The sequence below is a fragment of the Melozone crissalis genome, unplaced genomic scaffold, assembly GCF_028551555.1.
Source record: "Melozone crissalis strain CALT ecotype California unplaced genomic scaffold, PUWL_Pcris_2 ptg000114l_1, whole genome shotgun sequence".
Taxonomy (NCBI): domain Eukaryota; kingdom Metazoa; phylum Chordata; class Aves; order Passeriformes; family Passerellidae; genus Melozone; species Melozone crissalis.
This window is the reverse complement of record NW_026535891.1, coordinates 3,575,447-3,595,911: the sequence shown is the minus strand read 5'-3', so window position 1 is coordinate 3,595,911 and position 20,465 is coordinate 3,575,447. Positions and strand designations below refer to the sequence as shown.

Sequence of the window (20,465 nt, the reverse complement as noted above, 5' to 3'; positions counted from 1 at the left end):
GGATCAGAACCAGTGCTCAGAGGTGGAATAATGATAACTTGCTTAAATAACAAGGTCCACCCTGCGCCTGGGCTGGTATTCCATTCCAGGCTCTATCTTCACAAATTAAAAATATCCCTGTGGGTAATTTCCTAGGTCATAATAGTAGAGCCTTTACACTGGTTATAAAGTTGTTTAGACACTATTTCCAGGTTTAGAGATGAATCCAGAGTAGCCCATGTCTGTTTATGCTGACTCATCCTTTGGAAATTAGAGTAATCAAAGCTGAACTGCAATTATTTAATGCTTGATTGGGATCTCTTCTTATAGGGCCTACAACAGAATGTTGTGTTAAAGGCACCAGTATTCTACATCTTATTGAGGCTATATATGATGTACTTTGAGCTTTAACCCCTTTTCAAAATACACTGTACCTCCCACTGATAATAAGCTAAGATTTTTGCTCATGAAATTTATAAAGGTCTGAAGCTGAAGCAGTGTTTAGCTCTGTCTCATTCCGTAGTGCCTGCTCCCAATTATGTTCCCAGATGTGCCTATAATTACAGGTGTGGCACCATAAATGAAAAAGTAACAACTGATCACAACCCCCACAACACAGTGCAACCCAAGCAGCACAATTTGGGCTGTGACAGTCAAGACAGTCCTCTTTTGCCAGTCCTCGTATATGTAAAGATGATAATGATTCAATAATGTCAATCAGTTCTCTGGTCGTCCGGCAACGGCATGTTAAGGCCTTATCAGGCATTGCAGGACAGGTGGTAATTGGACTAAGAAAAGAAAGCTGTTAGCTGTTTTCATTCATGCAACCTGGAGAGAAGGTGAAAAAGTCTGAAAATGATTCTTTCTGTCCTTGAAGTTATCACATCCATCTTTTTTCATGAGCTTCCCAGAAATGTTCAAAGTCAGTTTTCAGTTTGTAATCCTTTAGTCATTTGGCTCAAATGGCATCAACTGGGAGATTCTCAGTCCTTTGTTAATTTGGAGTAGTGAAAAGATAGTATGCATTTAAGGCACTTAAAATATTTAACTTAACAGACTTATTTGCAAATCATGTAAAGTCACTTAAATCTAATTCAAACTTAACAGAATCTAACTTAACTTACTTAATAATACTTAACAAAATTTAATTTTCTTTAAATCTCACACAACTCAAACATATATAATTTAAACTTAGCAGACCTCGAACTCAACCGAAAACAAGCTCAACAATTTTAACCTTAACATTTAATGGCACTTAATTGATAACTTAAACTACTTAATAGCAAATAAAACTTACTATAGGAATAATATATAGCATTTACTATAACTTACTTACAGGCCTGATTCTAAAATATTAAGCTAAAATAACTTTCTTCACGTGTTTGCTATAGCATTTTTATACTTAAATACACTTAAACACAATTCATTTAAGGTGCACCTGTGAAAAAATTCTTTTGAATTCAGTGTTTGCTTTTACATCTATCATATCTAAACAAAGCTTAAAGAATACAAAAAACACACTCATTACATCTCACTCATACAATCATTCCAACACATCTCAACATTTTTAAATTTTTCAAAACACAGCTTTAAAGTCTAATGTTCCACCGGCCCAGCCATCCGGGCTTCTGATGTTCAAAGTCTCTGGCAATACAGGTGTTTCCAAGACAGCATAACCAATGCCGAGTCAAACCGGCCGAAATCTGACTCTTGCATCCATTTACGCTGATTTCTGTTTTACAGTCTGTGCTGGGGAGAACAAAAGATCTCTCTAACTTAGGTGAAAAACATCCTGACAGCAACAGTCCTTGGTGTCGCCTGTTTAGTTTCACTAATCTTTTAATTGCAATAGGAATCTTTTCTTTTGTTGACAAGAGTCACGATTATTACGGCTGTTAGATCTTAAACTGTAGCTCCTGCCGGCTACGGGGCGGAGGGAGAAACGCTCCCGCTCGAAAAAGCACTCTGAAGTCGGAATCCGCTAAGGAGTGTGCAGGACGAAAACTATCAATGCACAGCATGATTGCTCCTCCATCACCTGCTCTCTGATGTCCAGTCACTGTTCCCAAGCAGCAACTGGCCTCCCGTGGACATCTGGCCCCCAGTTCACACATGAGGGCGATGCGGCTCCGGTCGCTCCCCCCGCGGCGCTCTTTGTTCACTTCCGGCGCGGCTCTCGGGGTGGGGCGGCTTGGTTTCTGCGGCGGCGGCTCTGCTCTCGGGGTCGGCGCGGCTCGGCTCCTGCTGCAGCGGCTTTTGATCTTCCCGCCGCTGCCTCCGGCGCGCCCGCGCCAAGCTCGGAGCAGCACAGCACTGCAATTCTACCATAAATCACCGAATTCACACATTACCGTTAATCCGTAAACCATATGGAAAATTCCTTTACCGTAACTATAAGTCCAAAGTCCTGTTGAATCCTTTTGCCAATTCATCTCTGCTTTGCGCTGCGGGTCACTCCCTTCGCGGCGGGAGTTCACCTTCGCCCGCGGTGGCTCCCTTTGGTGTCGGGTTAGGGGCAGGAAAAGGTACCGATGATGCAGCGATGACTTCTGTAGGTGCTTGGCATTTCCGGCGCAAGCGGCCCTTGCCTTCGCATGGACAGCATTTCGTGCGGCCCTCTTTATTTGCTGTTGCAAACGCAGCGGACGTTTGAAGAGGTGCAAAAGCGGCTAACACCTGACTCTGAGAGGACCTTGCCTGTTCTTGCAAACCTATTCCTATCTGTTTAAATGCATCTACCACAAAAGCTTCAAATGTCTCATCTTTGCCTTGCTTAATTCCCATATACACTGGTATCCCTCCTGGTTCCTTTACCTTATCTATCGCGAGTCTGACTAACCGCATTGCCTTCCGGCACTTTTCTTGACCTATTAAAGCTTGTGCATCAGTACGAAGAAAAGGCCCCAGCCCCATAAGCTCATTAATAGTGATACCATGCAAGGGATCCCCCGGCTGTCTTTGAACTGCCACACATTCATTAGCTAAAGCTTGCCAGTGGGCGTTAAACAGCAATTGTTGATGGTAGGTAAAAATTAATTTCACTATGCCAAGACAATCATTAACGAGGAGGATACTGGTGTTAAAAATATAATCGATCATTTGCTTAGCTGGTTCACTCTTAAAGCCAAACTGACTAACAGTAGCTCGCAACTGAGATAACAGCTTCCAGTCAAGAGCGCTAATTGTGGCTTGAAAACCTCCTCCAGGCTGGGGGTTAAAGACAACCGGACAAGCCAGTTCTCGAGCCGAACTTATCAGCTCTTGATCTCCCTTGTCAATTGCATCTTTGGCCAGGGCAGCCCACGAGTCCCGTCTTTCCCTTGCAATCGCCGCCGCCAAGCCGATTTCCGACCCAGGGACCGGCTGATTGCTTGTCGGGAACGGAGTGCATGTATCTGGCCCCAGCTGCTGAGACGCAGCAGGTACGGGAGACTCAGAGGTGCTCTGTGTAGCCTGCGGCAAAGCAGACAACAAGGCACCCCGCGGAGCTTGGCTCGTTACGGGGGGCTGCGAAGCGGGTACTAAAGCAGTCTGCGTAGCCTGGCTTGTAGGCTGGCTCGTAGCCGGGCTTGTAGCCTGGCCCGTTAAGGGGGGCTGCTCGGCGGGAGCGAGGCGGACTGCGCCTGGCTCATAGTGTGACTCATAGCCTGGCTTTCCGAGGGAGGTGGTGAAGCAGGTAATAAAACTGTCCGCGTCGCGGGGCCAAGAGGAATTCCCGCGTTCTTATCAAATTCCCTATCTTGATCGCATTCTTTGTTACGATCGTAAGCGGCAGTAGCCTGGTGAGCAGCCCTTTTTTCAGCTTGAATTTGCAAAAGCTCGGTGTTAACGACCCGCCATAATTTACCCCACTTCTTAGCAGTTTTATCATCATCTAACGTAGCCTGCCACAATAAATCACCAAATCTACGCCACTCCAACAATTCGTGAACTGTGTGAGGATTTATAAAGATCCCCCTTTCTAGGCCATAAATTAAAAGACCGGGTAAATCTTTCTGTAAATCTATTCCCTTAATTTGCCGTTTTTGCAAAAGGGTAATAAAAAGTTCATATGCGGCTTGCCTTTCCATACCTATGTGCGCACGTTGCAGCTCTTCAAATCAAGGTCGCGGCCGCATGTCTCGGACGAGCCTATCTGTATAGTCGCTCGCAGCGCGGCGCGGGCCGGCGGGTTACCCTCCGCTTTGTCTACCGCGCTTCTTCGCCGTTCCGGCTGCAGTTTCGATCTTACGGAACCCGAACCTGTCTTCACTTCGCGTGGCGTTCGCTTCCCCGTGGTGTTCGCTATCACGGTCGGAGGTCACCATATATTGAAGTGAAGGGGAGAACGACCATCCTGGTAATGCATCGAACTCCAACTTTATTGATCAATCAATCACCTTAAATAACAGTGCTAACGAACGCCATGAATATTCTGTAATCCAATGTCATGATAGGCTAACAGAGAAACTTCTAACCACTCCCCTTGTTTTAGAATACCTACAATTGTTTATTAAAAACAGAAACCAAAACAGAAACCAGAAACTAAAACAGAAACCAGTGTTCCCAAAACTTCTACATCTGTTCTCAGGATGGCAGGCCTTCCCAGAGACGGTGTTCTGCTTATTATGGGAAGACAATCTGAGAACTCCATTGTTTATAGAATGATGCCTGAGAGAGTCTAATTGTTTATACAAATCAGAAGGCTGAGAACTGTTAGAAACTGCTTTTACTTTTCCCCTATACTTTTCTCTCAATTGTATGTCTCATGGCCTTTTCTTTAAGTCATTCTTGAAAAACTCTCCAACATTCCCTACTCAGAAGCTCCCCAGGATCATCAAGGCATGAACTGGGAGGTTGTGAAATTGAGGGATAAAAGGAAGGAAATGGAAATGAAGAACAGGAAATGCCCCTGGAGGCTGTGGTGGCCCAGACCAAGAGCTCCTCTGAATCCCCTCTTGTTGCCCCCCCAAATCACGGACAACCCAGCAGGCAGTGCTAGCCCCTGGGTCACCCCAAAAACTAAAGGCACCCAGGGATGGAGCTGTGACCCACATGCACATCCCGTCACTGTCCATCCCTGGCAAAATCATTCCCCTGGGAAGCTGACCATGGGACCCCCATTCCTTCTGTCTCCCCTTTCCTGAGACCCCCATCCCAGGGCTGCCATTGCCCAGGAACTCCATGGCCCAGGACCCCATTCCCAAGGAACCCTCTCCCATTCATTCCATGCCCTGAAATCCCATTTCCCCGGGACCTTAATTCTCCCAACTCCCCCCATTCCCCCTGCACCCATCTCTGGCACAAAAATCCCTTGATGAGGGATTTTTTACAATTAAAATATTTTTTTATATAACCTTTTAAAGTTTTAAATGTACTTTACCTTTCTCCTAGTCTCATCTCAAAACAAAAAAGAAATAAATACATTCTGATAAATCCACTAATAATTAACCAACACTAAACCCACCACACTAATTATTACATTAACTGAAATATCTCAAATTAGCAAACCAAAACCATGACACCAAATCCCTGGAGCTCACCCTCCCCTGGGACTCCCATCCCTGAGTCCCCCCAGCCCTGTGGGCCCCCATTCCCATGGCACCCCAATCCCCTGTGACTCCCCCTCCTCACGACCCCAATTCCCCATGGACCCATTCCCTTGACCCCCATTCCCTGGACTCCCCATTTCTCTGGACACCCATCCCTGGCTCCCCAAACCCCCTGAGTCCCCCTGCTCCTGGGAAGTCCATGTCCCATCTATCCAGAGACAGCCTTGTCCCCAGCATGTCCCCACCCTGCCCACAGCCTGTGCCCAGCTTGTGGCCACCCTGCCCCCACTAGGTGCCACCTACACATGGGGATGAGATGTGACCTCGCTTCCTTCCCCTTCATCCGAAGAGCCGCCAGCCAGGTCAGCGGTGGCCACAGCAGCGAGTGATAACCAGTGCACATGGCTGGGGACACCGGGATGGCCGGGAAGGTGGCCCTGCTCTATGGGGTGAGTGCCCCGGGCACGGGCCGGACTGGTAGTACCCCGAGGATGGGCACTGGTGAGTCAGAGAGTGGTGAGGAGGGGGCACAGGGGAGCTGCAGGTTTCCCTGAGGTTCCCAATGCCAGAAGAGCCAGAGCATGAAGTGACCATGGGGTGGCCGTGGGGATAGGAGAGGGTGAACAGGGCTGGAGGGATAGAAATGTTGGGAGAGGCATCCTAGGGCTGGGGCAGCTGTGGGGACAGGGACACAGGGATGCAGGGATGCAGGGACAGGGAGAAAAAGACAAGCACAATGTGGATGGGCCATGGAGACAGAGGCCATGAGGCTGGCAGAGGAGACCTGTGCTAGTACAGTGTCCCCATCAAGACATCTGTGCCACACCAATTTCCTCAGGGGGACAGTTCAAGGGCAGCCCCTATGAACCATTCCCCTGTGCACAACTGTCCCCATGGTGCCACCCTCACTGAGCCCTGCCCCTTCTTTCTTCCAGTCCAGACCCTTGGCCTCACTGGTGAGTCCTCAGGGGATGCCATGGCCCCACCCTGCTGTCCCCAGCCCCATGCTGGCCCTGGCAGACTGGTGTCCCCGGTCACCTACAGGTGCCCAGACCACCCAGCTCCTGGTGGAGCCCCCCTGGAGGCCGGCGGTGCTGTGGGACCAGGTGACACTGACTTGCCAGGGCTTGGGGAACACTGGTGTCACCACCTGGTACAAGTATCAGCAGCGCTGGAGGCAGGAGAGACACAATCGCCTCACTGTCACTGAGAAAGGCAACTACACGTATGAGAGACCCGGCACTGGGCTCAGCCCTCCTGTGAGAGTCCTAGATGGAGAGGGGGGTTTGGGTTTCCCCATCCTGGCACCAACATTGACCCCGGGGTTCTGGGTGGGCTCCACTCCATTGGTCAACTCCTGTGTGACCAGAGCCTGCCCCCTGCTCTGGGGTCATCCCAGACCATCCCAGTGCTGGCAGACCCTGTTTGTGGATTTGGGGATCCCTGGTGTGCTGTGTGAGCCAATATGCAGTCGTGGTGGCATTGGGACCCTCCAGGTCCCCACAGTGTAACAGGACCCCCATGTCCCACAGCCTCATTGGTGCTGCAGGTGCCGGCGTGGGCACTGCTGGAGGGGGACACGGTTACACTCCGCTGCCGGCGCTGGCGAGACCACCCGGTCAACTCAGTGTCCTTCTACCACGAGGAGAAGAAACTGCAGGAGCTCCATGATGGGACCGAGCTGTGCCTGTCCCCTCTGCACCTGCAACACAGCGACCACGACAGCTGCAGGGGCTGGGTGAAATCTATGGTGTCACGGGGATGGGAGAAGTTGGAATCAGTGAAAGTGACAGTGCATGGTGAGCACTCCACAGCTGTCACTCCAACCCCCCCACAGCCCCTCCCTAGTGACTGGAGCTCACAAATCTCCCTCCCCTTTCCTTTACAGAGCTTTTCACGGTGCCGATGCTGGAAGTTCACTCTGAGCCCACCAATGGTTCCCCCCTAACTCTCAGCTGTCTCAGCACCTCCAGCCCCTGCGGCCCCAAGCCCCCCTCCTGCACGTGTTCTACTGGGACGGGCGGGTGCTGGGAGACCCACAGGAGTCTCTGCAGCTGCTAGTGCCGCCGTGGGAGTCTCCCACTCAGGGAATTACAGCTGCGAGCTGCTCTCCGAGGGGGGGGGCCGTGCAGAAGAGCAGTGCCTGGCTCTGTGTCACAGTGCGCAGTGAGTGCGGGGATGGGCACGGGGAGCCTCCACGCCCTGCTTGGGTCCCCTGCCTGGGTACCTCCATTACTGCCCCATTCCCCCCATCCCTCACTGGGTCCCTTCACCCATCTCTGAGTCAACCCCACCCCTCTCTGCTGTTTCCCCGCAGTCCCCAAGTCCCACCATACCCTCTCTGGGTCTCCATACCCGCACTGGGGTCCTCCCATCTCCCGTTGCATGTGTCCTGTCCCCTGGTGTCACCTCCTCCCGCAGGGGTTCTGCCCTCGGGGGTGTCTCTGTCAGTGCAGCCTTGTGCTGAGCTGCACAGTGGCCACAGGGAGAGGTCGTCTGTCCATTTCCTGGTGCCCGGGAGGGCTCAGGGGCACCGCTTGGCACTGGCCCCACCTGGAGCTGCACCAAACTGGGGACAATGGCAGCCACTGCCAGTGTGGGGACAGCATGGCTGAGAGTGTCCCCCTGAATGTCACTGTCATTTGTGAGCAGGACCCTCCGAAGGGGGGTGACCCCACCCATGGCACCCCCATCCACCTCACCAGGTTCCAGCCCTGTCTGTGTCCCTGCAGTGCCCATGGCCAATGCCACCATCACCCTCAGTCACCTGTCACACCTGGTGCGCTCAGGAGACAAGGTGACCCTGCGCTACTCGGTGCATGTGGGCTCATCCCCTGTCACCTTCACCTGGCTGCACAATGGGCAGGAGGTGGCCCAGGGTCCCCTCCTGGAGCTCAGGGCTGTCGATGTGGGACATTCGGGCCCCTACCAGTGCATGGTCACCAACCAGCTGGATGGGCACCAGGCACTCAGTTCAGAGCTGGCCCTGGAGGTGACAACACAGGAGCAGGGCACAGATAGGGTCACACAGGGTCACATGGGGGGTGCAGAACCCCCTGGGGTTCTGGGTTACCCCAATGTGTCCCTTTCTGCCCCCAGCAGTGGCCGCAGGAGTCTGTGGGTCCCTCCTGTTCCTGGTTCGGCTCCTGGCTGTCATCAGAGTCTGGCACTGGTGGCACCACCTGGGTGGGTGACAATGAAGGGGAATGGGATGAATCCCCCACAGAGTTTGAGGTCCAGAGGGTGGCACCAACAGCTCCTGACTTGGGTGAAGCTGAATCCCTAGTGATCTCACCTGGAGGTCTGGGGGATGTGGGGAGGTCCTGCAGGGTAGTGCAGGGACATTGGGGGTTCTGTCAGGGGTTTGGAGGAGTTTGGGGGCTCAGTGGATTCAGTGGGTGATTCAAGGCTCATTAGGATCTTCAGGGATGCATGAGGCTCCTGGGGGCAGTCAGAGGTCTCAAGGGTGTTTTGGTAGATAGGGACAGGCGATCGGAAGATCACGCGATGTGATGGAAAGCCAGGACTCCTTTTTCCCCTAATCCCTTAAGATAAGAGATCTCTCTAGGAATGTAACTAGGAATGTAGCCCCCCTAACAGTAGTGCCAGTAACTTTCCACTCCTGGTAACTTTCCACTCCTTACTAACCACAGGTGGTAAAGCAGACTCCCTGTGACGTAGACGGACCCCTTAGACTATAAAACCCCATGAGAAGAGATAATAAATGCCTTCAACCATCCACCACATTGGTGTCTGCATGCTTCTTTGTCCCGAGTGACCCTGGAGAGTTGGGTCGCCGTGCTGCTCCTCAGAACCAGGTCGCCTTGCCTTATATCAGAAGGCAACAACTGGTGCTGAAAACCCGGGAGCCGATCAGCGCCCGGGGAACGGGAATTCGCCTGGACAGAGGACGGCGGCAGCACAGCTGGCCTAGTACAGCTGGGGGGACGCCCCTGGACCCGCGTGGACCATGGAAGCCACAGCGAAGGTCGTAAGTCAGGCTCATGAGCGATGGGGAATTAAATGTGAGCTCAGGAATTTTAATCTTGCTATTGCAAGGCTCCTAGAGCTGGGGACAATCAAACGTCCAGTAAATATATTATATTCGGAAGTGTGGGAGAAGTGCACTGCCGCCTTAGCAGAGGACACTAAGTCCTCAGGCAGTGGTAAAACCCTCAAAGCGTGGGGGAAAGTAGAAGAGGCCCTACGCAAGGTGTTAGAAGAACAGAAGACGTGGAAAGCCGCGTGTAAATGTTTATTAGCTACACCAAAGCTGGGAGTGGAGGCAGCGATGCAAACCGCCTCTGAGAGCGATCTGATTGAAGGCGGGAATACGCGGGGGCTGGGCGCGTTCCACCTCTCCCCGAGCCCAAGTCCAAACCCCCTGGAGCCCCCAGGAGATCCCCCGGAGCCCCCAGGGGACCCCCCGACCCTCTCGTGGAGCCCGCCAGGTCCTGGCCCCCCCGCGGAACCTTCCGAGAAATCCGCAGTCTCTCTACCCAACCCTTCCCCGCCGGTCGCCGATCCGGCGCAGGAGGCAAAGCAGCGCGTGCGGTCCTTTTGGGGGGCACTCGTGGAGGAAGCCCAAGATGCCGAGAAAACGGCTAGCACGGACACGCGGCAAAACATGGCGCCGGCGACCCAGGGGATGGGCGGGGCGTGCTAGTCCGCGGCGGGATAACCCCGGAGGCACGAGTAGTCGCAGATGCGCATGCACGGGAGATCAGCACAGAGGGCATGCTCGGTCTAGAGCCGCGGATCTTTGCAAGCTCGCATGCGCGGGGGAGCGACAAAGAGCACATATTCACTCAAGAGTTGTGCCCAATGCTGCTACCATATAAGGGAGAGATCCCTCCCTCCGGGAGGCAGGGCAAGCCCAGGGGGCGGGAGCGGCACCACCCCCGAAGGGAGGAGCGGGGTCGAAGCCGCACAAAACGGCACGGAGCACCGGAAATGTACTGGCAGTCAACTTCCGTCTCAGAGTCAAGTAACAGCTGCTCAGACAGCTCGGAAGAGCCGAGTGAGCCCGGCTGGGACTCGGAAACCGAGAGAGCAGAATTAATGCGGTTTCAAGCGAAACCGAGTAAAGCTTTAAGCAATATCGGGAAACAATCACAACACAATCTCACCGATTGGGGAAAAATAAAAATAGCTTTAGCGGACCAGGCACCGGTAGCCACAATACATGCTTTCCTGGCGAGGGTCACCGGAGCGCAGGGAAACCAACAAAGGGCATATACCCCAGTTAACCCAAAGGAAGTGCAAGCGATTGTCAAAGCAATTTCAGAAAAAGGGATCAACTCAACTGTAGTATCCACTCTTGTGGACGGCCTTTTTAGCAATGATGATCTGCTCCCTTTTGATATTATGCAAATAAGCCGCATGCTTTTTGATAAGGCGGGGCTGATTGTATTTAAGCAGGAGTGGCAGGATGACTGCGTTTGCCCAGGCTTCTGGGGAAGGGCAGCAACTCAGCAAGCTGTCCCCAGCCGGCACAGCTTTCCCTGGCAGCACCCCCACTCCAAGCATGCCCGAGAGGGATCTGTTGGAGCTGCGGGAAGACACCTAGCAAGGGACTGTAGATCCCGGCCCCAGGGAAATGGGAGAGGGAGGGGGCAGCAGGGCCGTATCCAGCCTCCTCCCACCTGGAATATGCAGCGGCCGAGCTACAGCAACCCCCAGTGGGGCAGGGGACCCACATACCCTGTGCCCCCACAGGGAGCAGTCAATTTTGCATCCCCGCCAGCAATACAATGGCAGAGTTATGCAGCATCCTCAGTACCCTCGCACCCCCCACCGTCACAAGCCGCACCGGTGGCATAGGACCAGCAGGGGACGCCCCAGAGCGGGACCCCTGGGTGACCCTGGCCATGAAAATAGGGAAGGAGCCCCTGATGGTATGGAAGACATGCTGCCTTTTCGGCAGTCAGGATCCCCACGTCATAGGGTTTCAGTTTTGGGTGGACACGGGATCAGACTGCACGATTTTTCCCCAAGCACATTGGCCCGGACATTAGCAATTCAAAGAAGTCCCTCCAGTGAACGGAGTGGGAGGGCAGTCCCAGGCATGGAAAAGCACCTAGCTGGTGGCTATAACACTTCACATGAAAAAGGGACCAGACGTGCAACACCTGGTGGGATCGCTACAGTAGCTTCGCAACATCGTCCTCATTCCTCCCAAGGTCATCGACCCCCTATATGACCTCCTGAAAGGAAAGCACCCCTGGGAACCCAAGGAGCTGACACCGCAAGAAACGAGCTCCCTTGACTTCATCGAAAGCCAGATGTCCACTGGCACACTGGCCAGGTGGAACCCAGCCGTGCCGCTGGACCTATACGTCCACTTTACACCAAAGGGGGGAATGAGAGCACTGGCCCAAGGACCTTCCGAAAAATCCCGACCAATCCAATGGGTGGTCCTCGGAAGACCTGCTCGTGCATTTTGCCCAGGAATAGAATGCATTGCTAACCTCATGATGAAAGGCAGGAAACTCGCCTTGAAACACCTAGGGAACGAGCCGACAAGAATCCACCTTCCTTTCTGTAAGCAACCAACCACGGAGTCAGCCACAATATCGGAGCACCTAGCCCTTGCTCTCACCGGATTCAGAGGAGAAATCGCCTACTCCTCCAGACCACCCTGGACTCAGCTGCTGACCGTACTCGACATGGACATGCCGCCAAAGGTCAAGGACCAACCGCAGCCAGGACCAAGAGTCTTCACAGACGCTTCCTCCACGACTTCAACCGCAATAGCAGTGTGGCAGGCAGGAGAACAATGGCATTGCGTTAAAGCACGTGACCCCACACTGTCCGTGCAACAACTGGGGGCAGCAGCAGTGGTCTTGGCGTGTGGACTCTTCCAAGATGAACACCTCAACATTGTAACGGACTCTATATTCGTGGCAAGGCTCTGCCTAGCCATGGCAGGATCAGGTGTGTCAACATCTGCAGCAGCCCTAATGCTGGAAGAAGCACTCTCCTCGCGACAAGGCACCATGTCAGTCATTCACATCAACAGCCATGACCCAGTCAAAGGTTACTTCCAGATCAGCAACAACAAAGCGGACGCCGCAGCAACAGGCATATGGACGTTGCAGGAAGCTCGTCAAATGCACGAGTCGCTCCACATCGGAGCCAAAGCACTGGCGAAGAGATGCGGAATCCCGACAGCAGACGCGAAACATGTGGTAGCCACCTGCCCTCATTGCCAGAAGTCACCCCTATGGACCTGTGGGGTCAACCTGAGAGGTCTCAAGCCTTCAGAGATCTGGCAGTCGGACTTCACCTTGTGTCAACTGCTGAAGCCCCGAGCATGGCTTGCAGTGACAGTGGACACTTACAGTGGAACGATCATAGCCACACGGCACCCCAAAACTAACTCCAAGGCCACAATTCAGCACTGGCTGACAGTCATGGCTTGGCTTGGTATCCCCAAGCAGATCAAAACGGACAACGGCTCCAATTTCACCTCCAAACAAGTACAAGAATTCGCCTCAAAATGGGGCATCACATTAGTGCAAGGTATCCCGTATAGCAGTACCTGGCAGGCCATAGTTGAGCGAGCAAATCAGACCCTGAAAACCAAGCTAGAAGTGTTAGCGAAAGCAGAGGCCTTTGCCAATTCCGTTCCCCCAGGAGATCAGGCACGTATATTAGCAACCGCTTTGCTAGCACTGAATCAATTCCCTAGGGGAGATGAAACAAACAGTCCCATTCAAAAGCACTGGGCCACCCGAGTGCTAGAGGAGGGCCAGCAGGTTGTAATTAGAAACAAGCTAGGCGAATGGGAATGGGGCTGGAGGCTGATGCTCACAGGGCGACGGTACGCAGCTGTCAACAAGGAGGGCAAAATTAGGTGGTGTCCACTTAAGTCAGTCAAGCCCGACCTTCATAACGAGCAGAATGAGACTGACGAGAATTGCGAGTTTCTGTTTACAGGACATGCTGGTGGGACATCCTCGTGACGCATACATCCCCATTCCAGAGGAAAGTGACAGACCACCAAGCCGCCAGGCAGCGCCCAAGAGACCTGCACGGATGAGACCCAAGCCTCAAGGGTGTTTCTGTGTGATTTTGCTGTTGAGGCTTGTTGCCAGAGGGCAAGCCAGCCCAGACCACTACCCCCATTGGCCCTTCAGGTGGGTCATGTGACACCTTAGTAGTGACAAGGTGCTCAAAGAAATCACCACACCGAACACCCCATCCTTCGTGCTCTGCATCACCGACCTGTTTCCAGGACAACCAAAGGTAGACCCCTATTCCCCACACACCACACACATGTACCTATCCTATTGGTGCCCAGCTTCAAACCCAGGAAAAATCTACTGCAATCACCCAGGGTGGGGATATTATGGGCACTGGGGCTGTGAAACCATTGTTATAGATGCCAGACCGTCGGGGCCTGGGTGGGATCTACAAGAGCCTGACAAATTCTTATAGTTCACCTGGGCATCCAGTGGCTGCAAAACACCCATCTTCCTCCAGGGAAGTTTTTATCGAAACCGCCATAAAGTCCCTAAAATTCGGAAATGCACTGGCTATAACATAACGGTTTTGCAGCCAGATCACCCTAGTTGGGCAATAGGCAGAACGTGGACATTAGTCCTTCAAGGGTCAGAAGAGAGGGTGAATGTGCGAATTATCAGGCTCCAACTGTCGGCACCCCGAGCAGTCGGACCCAACAAAGTGATTAAAAGCGCGCAGAAAGGGAGAAACACAACCTACCCCAAAACCTTACCCACAAGGGTCAGCAATATCCCGACCGGCCATGCGGAAGCCTTTCAGATTGGCCACTCAGCCGGGCGGACTCAGACCCAATCCTTCGCATGTTAGAAGCTACCCTTGTATCCCTGAATGAATCCAACCCTAACCTAACCGAATCCTGCTGGCTTTGTTACGATGTCAAACCCCCCTTTTACGAAGGAGTCGCTTTAAACACTCCCTTCAGTTACTCCACAGCCGATGCCCCTCACCAGTGCAGATGGGATAGCCCCCACAGAGGAATCACCCTGAGTCAAGTCACAGGCCAGGGCAGATGCTTTGGCAATGCAACCCTAGCTAGGCGGAAAGGCAACGTCTGCACCACAGTTGTCAAGCCAGACAGGAAAAACAATAAGTGGGTAGTCCCATCCGCATCTGGGATGTGGGTTTGCCAACGATCTGGAGTGAGTCCCTGTGTGTTCCTTGCCAAATTCAATGACTCTAATGACTTTTGTGTCCAAGTTCTGATTGTTCCTAAGGTCCTGTACCACTCAGATGAAGAAGTGTACCACCTTTTTGAGGAACCCAGCCGGCTCCACAAAAGAGAAGTAATAACAGGTATAACTATCGCAATGCTGCTCGGCCTAGGAGCAGCCGGAACAGCCACGGGTGTCTCAGCCCTAGTGACCCAACACCAAGGACTGTCCCAGCTGCAAATGACCATCGATGAGGACCTGCAAAGGATTGAGAAATTCATTTCCTTTCTAGATAAGTCAGTCTCCTCACTCTCAGAAGTGGTCTTGCAGAACAGGCGAGGTCTGGACCTCCTGTTCATGCAGCAAGGAGGCCTGTGTGCCGCCTTGAAAGAGGAGTGCTGCTTCCACGCGGACCACACGAGAGTCGTAAGAGACTCCATGGCGGAACTCGGAAACAGACTGGCTCAGAGACAGAAAGACAGGGAAGCCCAACAGGGTTGGTTCGAGTCCTGGTTCAACCAATCACCATGGCTAACCACCCTAATTTCTACCCTAATAGGTCCATTGGCAATGCTGCTTCTAGCTGTTACCTTCAGACCATGGCTGCTGAACAAGCTGGTCTCGTTCGTTCAGACCTGCCTAGAATGGGCCAACATCCTGTTCAGAGGCCGGCAACAATTGCTGTGAATTCAAGCAGGGAACACTGCCAGTCACAAGATTTTCTAAACTTGCCTGGCAAAAACTTACTCAGGTTTACCAAACCCCTTTCTCTTGTCGAACTACAACCTTATACCTCATTTCAGTACCTATGTATATGACTACCTCATTCATTTGTGAAAAAGGGGGGGAGAGATGTGGCAGATAGGGACAGGCGATCGGAAGATCACATGATGTGACGGAAAGCCAGGACTCCTTTTTCCCCTAATCCCTTAAGATAAGAGATCTCTCTAGGAATGTAACTAGGAATGTAGCCCCCCTAACAGTAGTGCCAGTAACTTTCCACTCCTGGTAACTTTCCACTCCTTACTAACCCTAGATTGTAAAGCAGACCCCCTGTGACGTAGACGGACCCCTTAGACTATAAAACCCCATGAGAAGACGCAATAAACGCCTTCGACCGTCCACCACATGGGTGTCTGCGCGCTTCTTTGGCCCGAGCGACCCTGGAGAGTTGGGTCGCCGTGCTGCTCCTCAGAACCAGGTCGCCTTGCCTTATATCAGAAGGCAACAGGGTGTTCAGGGGCCCTAAGGACTCCATAGTCACCCCTCCCCCCTTTCCTTTGCAGCCCTCAGGAAACAGCAGGAAAGGTGAGGGGGGGGTCCAGGCCTGAACCCCCATTTTATGTTCTTTACAACCCCCCACACCCCCACAGACACCCCCTTATCCTTGCAGGGGCACCCCAGGGCCCTCGGCCCCTCCAGAGGCAGGGGAGGTGCTTTACAGCCAGGTCATGTGAAACAAGAAGGCAGGGGGTGAGTACAGGTAGGGGGACAGGGACATGTCACCCTAGGGGTGTCACCTCCCATCCAGCTTCCCCCAACCGATGTCTCTTGCAGTGCCCCCCTGTGCCACATCCCCCCAGGTGATCAATGCAGAGCTGCCAGGACCCCATGGGCAACAGCAGGACTCCAGTGACATCTACGAGAACATGCCGTGACACTCTGGGCACTGGGGGCGCTGGAGATCCCTGCCTGAGGGCACCTCCCACGGTGTGTCCTCCCCCCAGCTCCCATGGATGCCCACCGTGCCATGGGGGGCGGGGGCCATGAGTGTGGGGTCCCATGTGGGGCTACCCAGAGCTCTCTGTTCCAGTGCTCCCAGTGCTCCCAGTACCCCCAGGAGCTCCCCATTCCCTCCCCCAGTACCAGGGGGCACAGCATCCCTGTCCCTCTTATGGGACCCAAAACGCAGCTTTTTCATTAAACCAGGAGAAATGGTTTTTGTTTGTTCAGCTCTGCCCTGTTTGGCTCAGGAAGGAGAGACCCGGTCATGTGATTGCGCAGATCTTTGTGGGATTTTTGGGGCTCTGTCTTGGTTTGAAAGACACGTGTCTGTTAAGGAAGGAAGGAACTTCTCTGGAAATGGAAAACATAAACCCCTTCCCCCTGAATTATTAAAATTTTGGAATTATAAAAATAAAAATTTTTATAGATGAATAATGAGATAAGGGCTCTAACAATTAAGGAATGAATACTGTGTGAATATTAAGAGAAGCTTTATTGATGCATAGGAATGTTATTGTAGTTTTTTGTTTAGATGCCCTCTGTTCTCCTCACAGTCCCCTCTCCCCATCCTCTGTATTGTCGCCACCGGGCAGCCTGGGTTATTTAGGACAGGTAAAAGGAAGGCATGTACGTGTGCCCCTCCTACAAGGCAGCTGAGAATGAAAAAGCTCGTTGCTACTGGAGGGCACAGCATGACAACACCTGACGCACCAATCAAGTTGCAGGAAACAATCTCCACCAATAAACGGCAAAGAAGAGTTGACTGACAGACTCTGGGAGGGGCCAGGGTTGGCTGATGCAACCCCCAGAGGTATAAAAGGTGAAGTACCCGTCTCAAAGATGAGCTGTGTGGTAAGCAGCCATGAGGGAGGCTCCCAGGCCTGTTTTTCCACATTGTTATATTTGCCCAATTTTTCCATCATCAAAAAACCAAACAATATTAGAGGTAGCAGCAATTTTAATTGAAAAGTTTAGAAAATATATAAAATTGGATACACTTGAAATATTAACAATATAATTGGACTAAAAATAAGGGATAATTTGGTTCTAATAACAGCGTATAAGCAAAAGATAACTGCGGGGTATGGAATGCAAGAGGCTCTTGGACCCTTGCCACCTCACGTACGAGCTTGCCAAGTGAAGATTCCCCCCTTATATGCCATGTGTCAATGTCATCTCCTCCCATTTTCGATTCATCACACTTGTACCTCCGCCCTCATCACCACCTTCATCGTGCATGCGTCACCACTTGTAGCAGAATGAGGCCTTTGTCAGGGATGAGCCATTTGTCGGTGAGGGGAGACTCGGACACTCACTATGAGTGATAAGCAAGTTCCGTTTATTGAAGAGAGCATCAGACACTTATACAGCAAGTAATAAGCTTATGAATGTTCTGTAAGCCAAGTGATCTATTGGTTAAACTATACCATCAACTTCTCCTCATTCCTTTGGGCCTACACTCTCTATTTCCCACGTCTCTCTGTCCACTTGTTATCATACCCAGCTAGGCCCAAGGACACGCTATCTTGCAGGTGCAGGACTTGCAATTAGCCACAGCCTTCTACTTTTCCAGTCTCTAGTCAGCTAAATTCCCAACATTTCCCCTGTTTTCTTTTGGAAGAAGCAAAGTTCTATGGGCTAACTGTGTCACACTCTTTGCAACACAAGAATTGGCAATTCTAACAACTATAACATTACAAGCAGTATTCTCAACTAGCAAGGTTTCTCTCTTACAAGGGATCTAAGCCAGGGAGACAAACCGAAAAGGCTATCACTATTTATAGGACATGCTATATGACAGATACAAAAAGGATTCTATGTGGTACAAGGCTCAAACAAAACTCAGGTGTGCTAATACAACCTACAAATATAAGCTAAAGGAGCAACATGTGCGCAGGTTTCATCTGCGTCGATTGTCTGGTAAGTTTGCTTTCCATCTTCAAACAGCAGATATACTTCAAACAGGAATGGCTCTACTCACAAATGCCTCTGATTGTCTCTTCTAACTAGAGTTTCTCTGATGTTCATGACAACACCTTGCACACAAGTCATAAAATAAACGCCTATCATAAAAGCATAAATCTATCTAACATCACCTAAACTTAACAGCACTTAGACTTAAAATACTTAAAATATTTAAACTTAACAGAACTTAACATCACTTAAACCCATCTCTACTCAAACTTAACAGAATCTAACTTCACTTAAACTTAATAACACTTAAACTTTAAAGAAATTAAACTGAACAGTACTTAAACCTAACAGGAGATAAACTTAACAAAACTTAACTTCAACAGTATTTAACACTTAATGGCACTTAATAGACAATTTAACTTAAACTATTTAGCAACGGATAAAACTTACTATAGAAATAGAATATAGCATTTATTATCACTTACTTACAGGCCTGATTCTAAAATACTAAGCTAAAACAACTTCTTTCTTATGTTTGCTAGAGCATTTTTATACTTGAATACACCTAAACATAAGGAGTTTGTTCAAGGTATACTTGTGGAAAAATTCTTTTGAATTCAGTGCTTGCTTTTACATCTACCACATTCAAGCAAATCTCAAAGAATACAAAAAGCACACTCATTACATCTTACTTATACAATCGCTTTAACGTATCTTTAACATTTTTAAATTTTTCAAAATACAATTTCAGAGTTTGATGTTCCACCGACTGAGTTATGTGTGCTTCTGATGTTTAAAGTCTATGTTAAAACAGGTGATTTTAAGACAGCATAACGGACGCTAAGCCAAATCGGCCGAAATTTGACCCATTCATTCACTACGCTGATTTCTCTTTCACAGTCTCTGCCAGGAAGAACAAGAAGTCATTTTAACTTAGGTGAGGAACGTCTTGATAGTAATGCTCCTTGGTGTCGCTTGCAGCTGTGGGGTGGAGGGAGAAGCGCTCGCACTGGAAAAGCGCTCTGGTCCTGCGCCGCTTGTGTCGGAGCGGGGCGACCCCCCCGCGCTGGGCTCCTTGTTTCGCGAGACTCGCCGGCAGCGTACGCCGCACCCAGTGCTGCACCCGTGGTGGCACGGGTCGCTCCCCCTGCAGTGGCTCCGCTCCCTCCACGGCTGCCTCCGCTACCGCCGCTGCAGTGCAGTATCTCAGGCGAGCCGCCCACCGCGGCTGCTCCCATGCCGAGTTCGGAGTGGCACAGCCCCGCAGGCGCCTCGAGCCACGGCTGCTGCTGCCATCACAGCAGGGTCGCTGATTTATTGTGCGTATACTTGCAGCGCCAGCACCACAATGCACGTTTTTGCAAGTCTATATGCAACAATCTCGGGAATTCTCTTCCCAAGTCAACAGTCTATAGTCCCTGCTTTTCTAAAAAGCATTTAAAAAGGATTATATGCCGGTTGTCCCTGTATTACCTCTTAACCTGTCATTCATTCAGCGCGCTGCAGCCTTTCCAGGATTTTGACGGCATTCAGTCAGCCGGATTCTCCTGTGAGGTTGCCACGGCACCAAAGCCTGCCCTTTCGCCTTTCTCCAGGTCTCCCATATGGGATCGCCTGAGACACGGAGCCTGCTTTTTGTGTCTCCTGGGCTGTGTTGGGACTGACACCAAAAGACTGCACCGACCCTGGCTCGCAGGGGTCCATAGAGTCGCTGTTTGGGCACCATTTGTCGCAGAATGAGGCCTTTGTCGGGGATGAGCCATTTGTCGGTGAGGGGAGAGTCAGACACTCAATATGAGTGAAAGCAAGTTCCGTTTATTGAAGAGAGCATCAGACACTTATACAGCAAGTAATAAGCTTATGAATATTCTGTAAGCCAAGTGATCTATTGGTTAAACTATACCATCAACTTCTCCTCATTCCTTTGGGCCTACACTCTCTATTTCCCACATCTCTCTGTCCACTTGTTATCATACCCAGCTAGGCCCAAGGACACGCTATCTTGCAGGTGCAGGACTTGCAATTAGCCACGGCCTTCTACTTTTCCAGTCTCTAGTCAGCTAAATTCCCAACAACCACTCATTTTGGTGGTCCCACAAGTCTTTGTGGGTCGTCACTGATGAAGGCCTCTATACTT

At 51.2% G+C, this 20,465-nt stretch overlaps 1 protein-coding gene across 1 annotated transcript in view; it reads left to right on the top strand.

Moving 5' to 3' along the window:
- Positions 1-20,465, top strand: part of LOC128948119 (Fc receptor-like protein 3) — a 106,839-nt gene that overhangs the window by 62,389 nt on the left and 23,985 nt on the right. The window contains exons 5-6 of the mRNA XM_054292705.1: positions 3,046-3,055; positions 7,236-7,309. Coding sequence (XP_054148680.1) covers positions 3,046-3,055; positions 7,236-7,309 — 84 coding nt within the window. The remainder of the gene's footprint in view (positions 1-3,045; positions 3,056-7,235; positions 7,310-20,465) is intronic.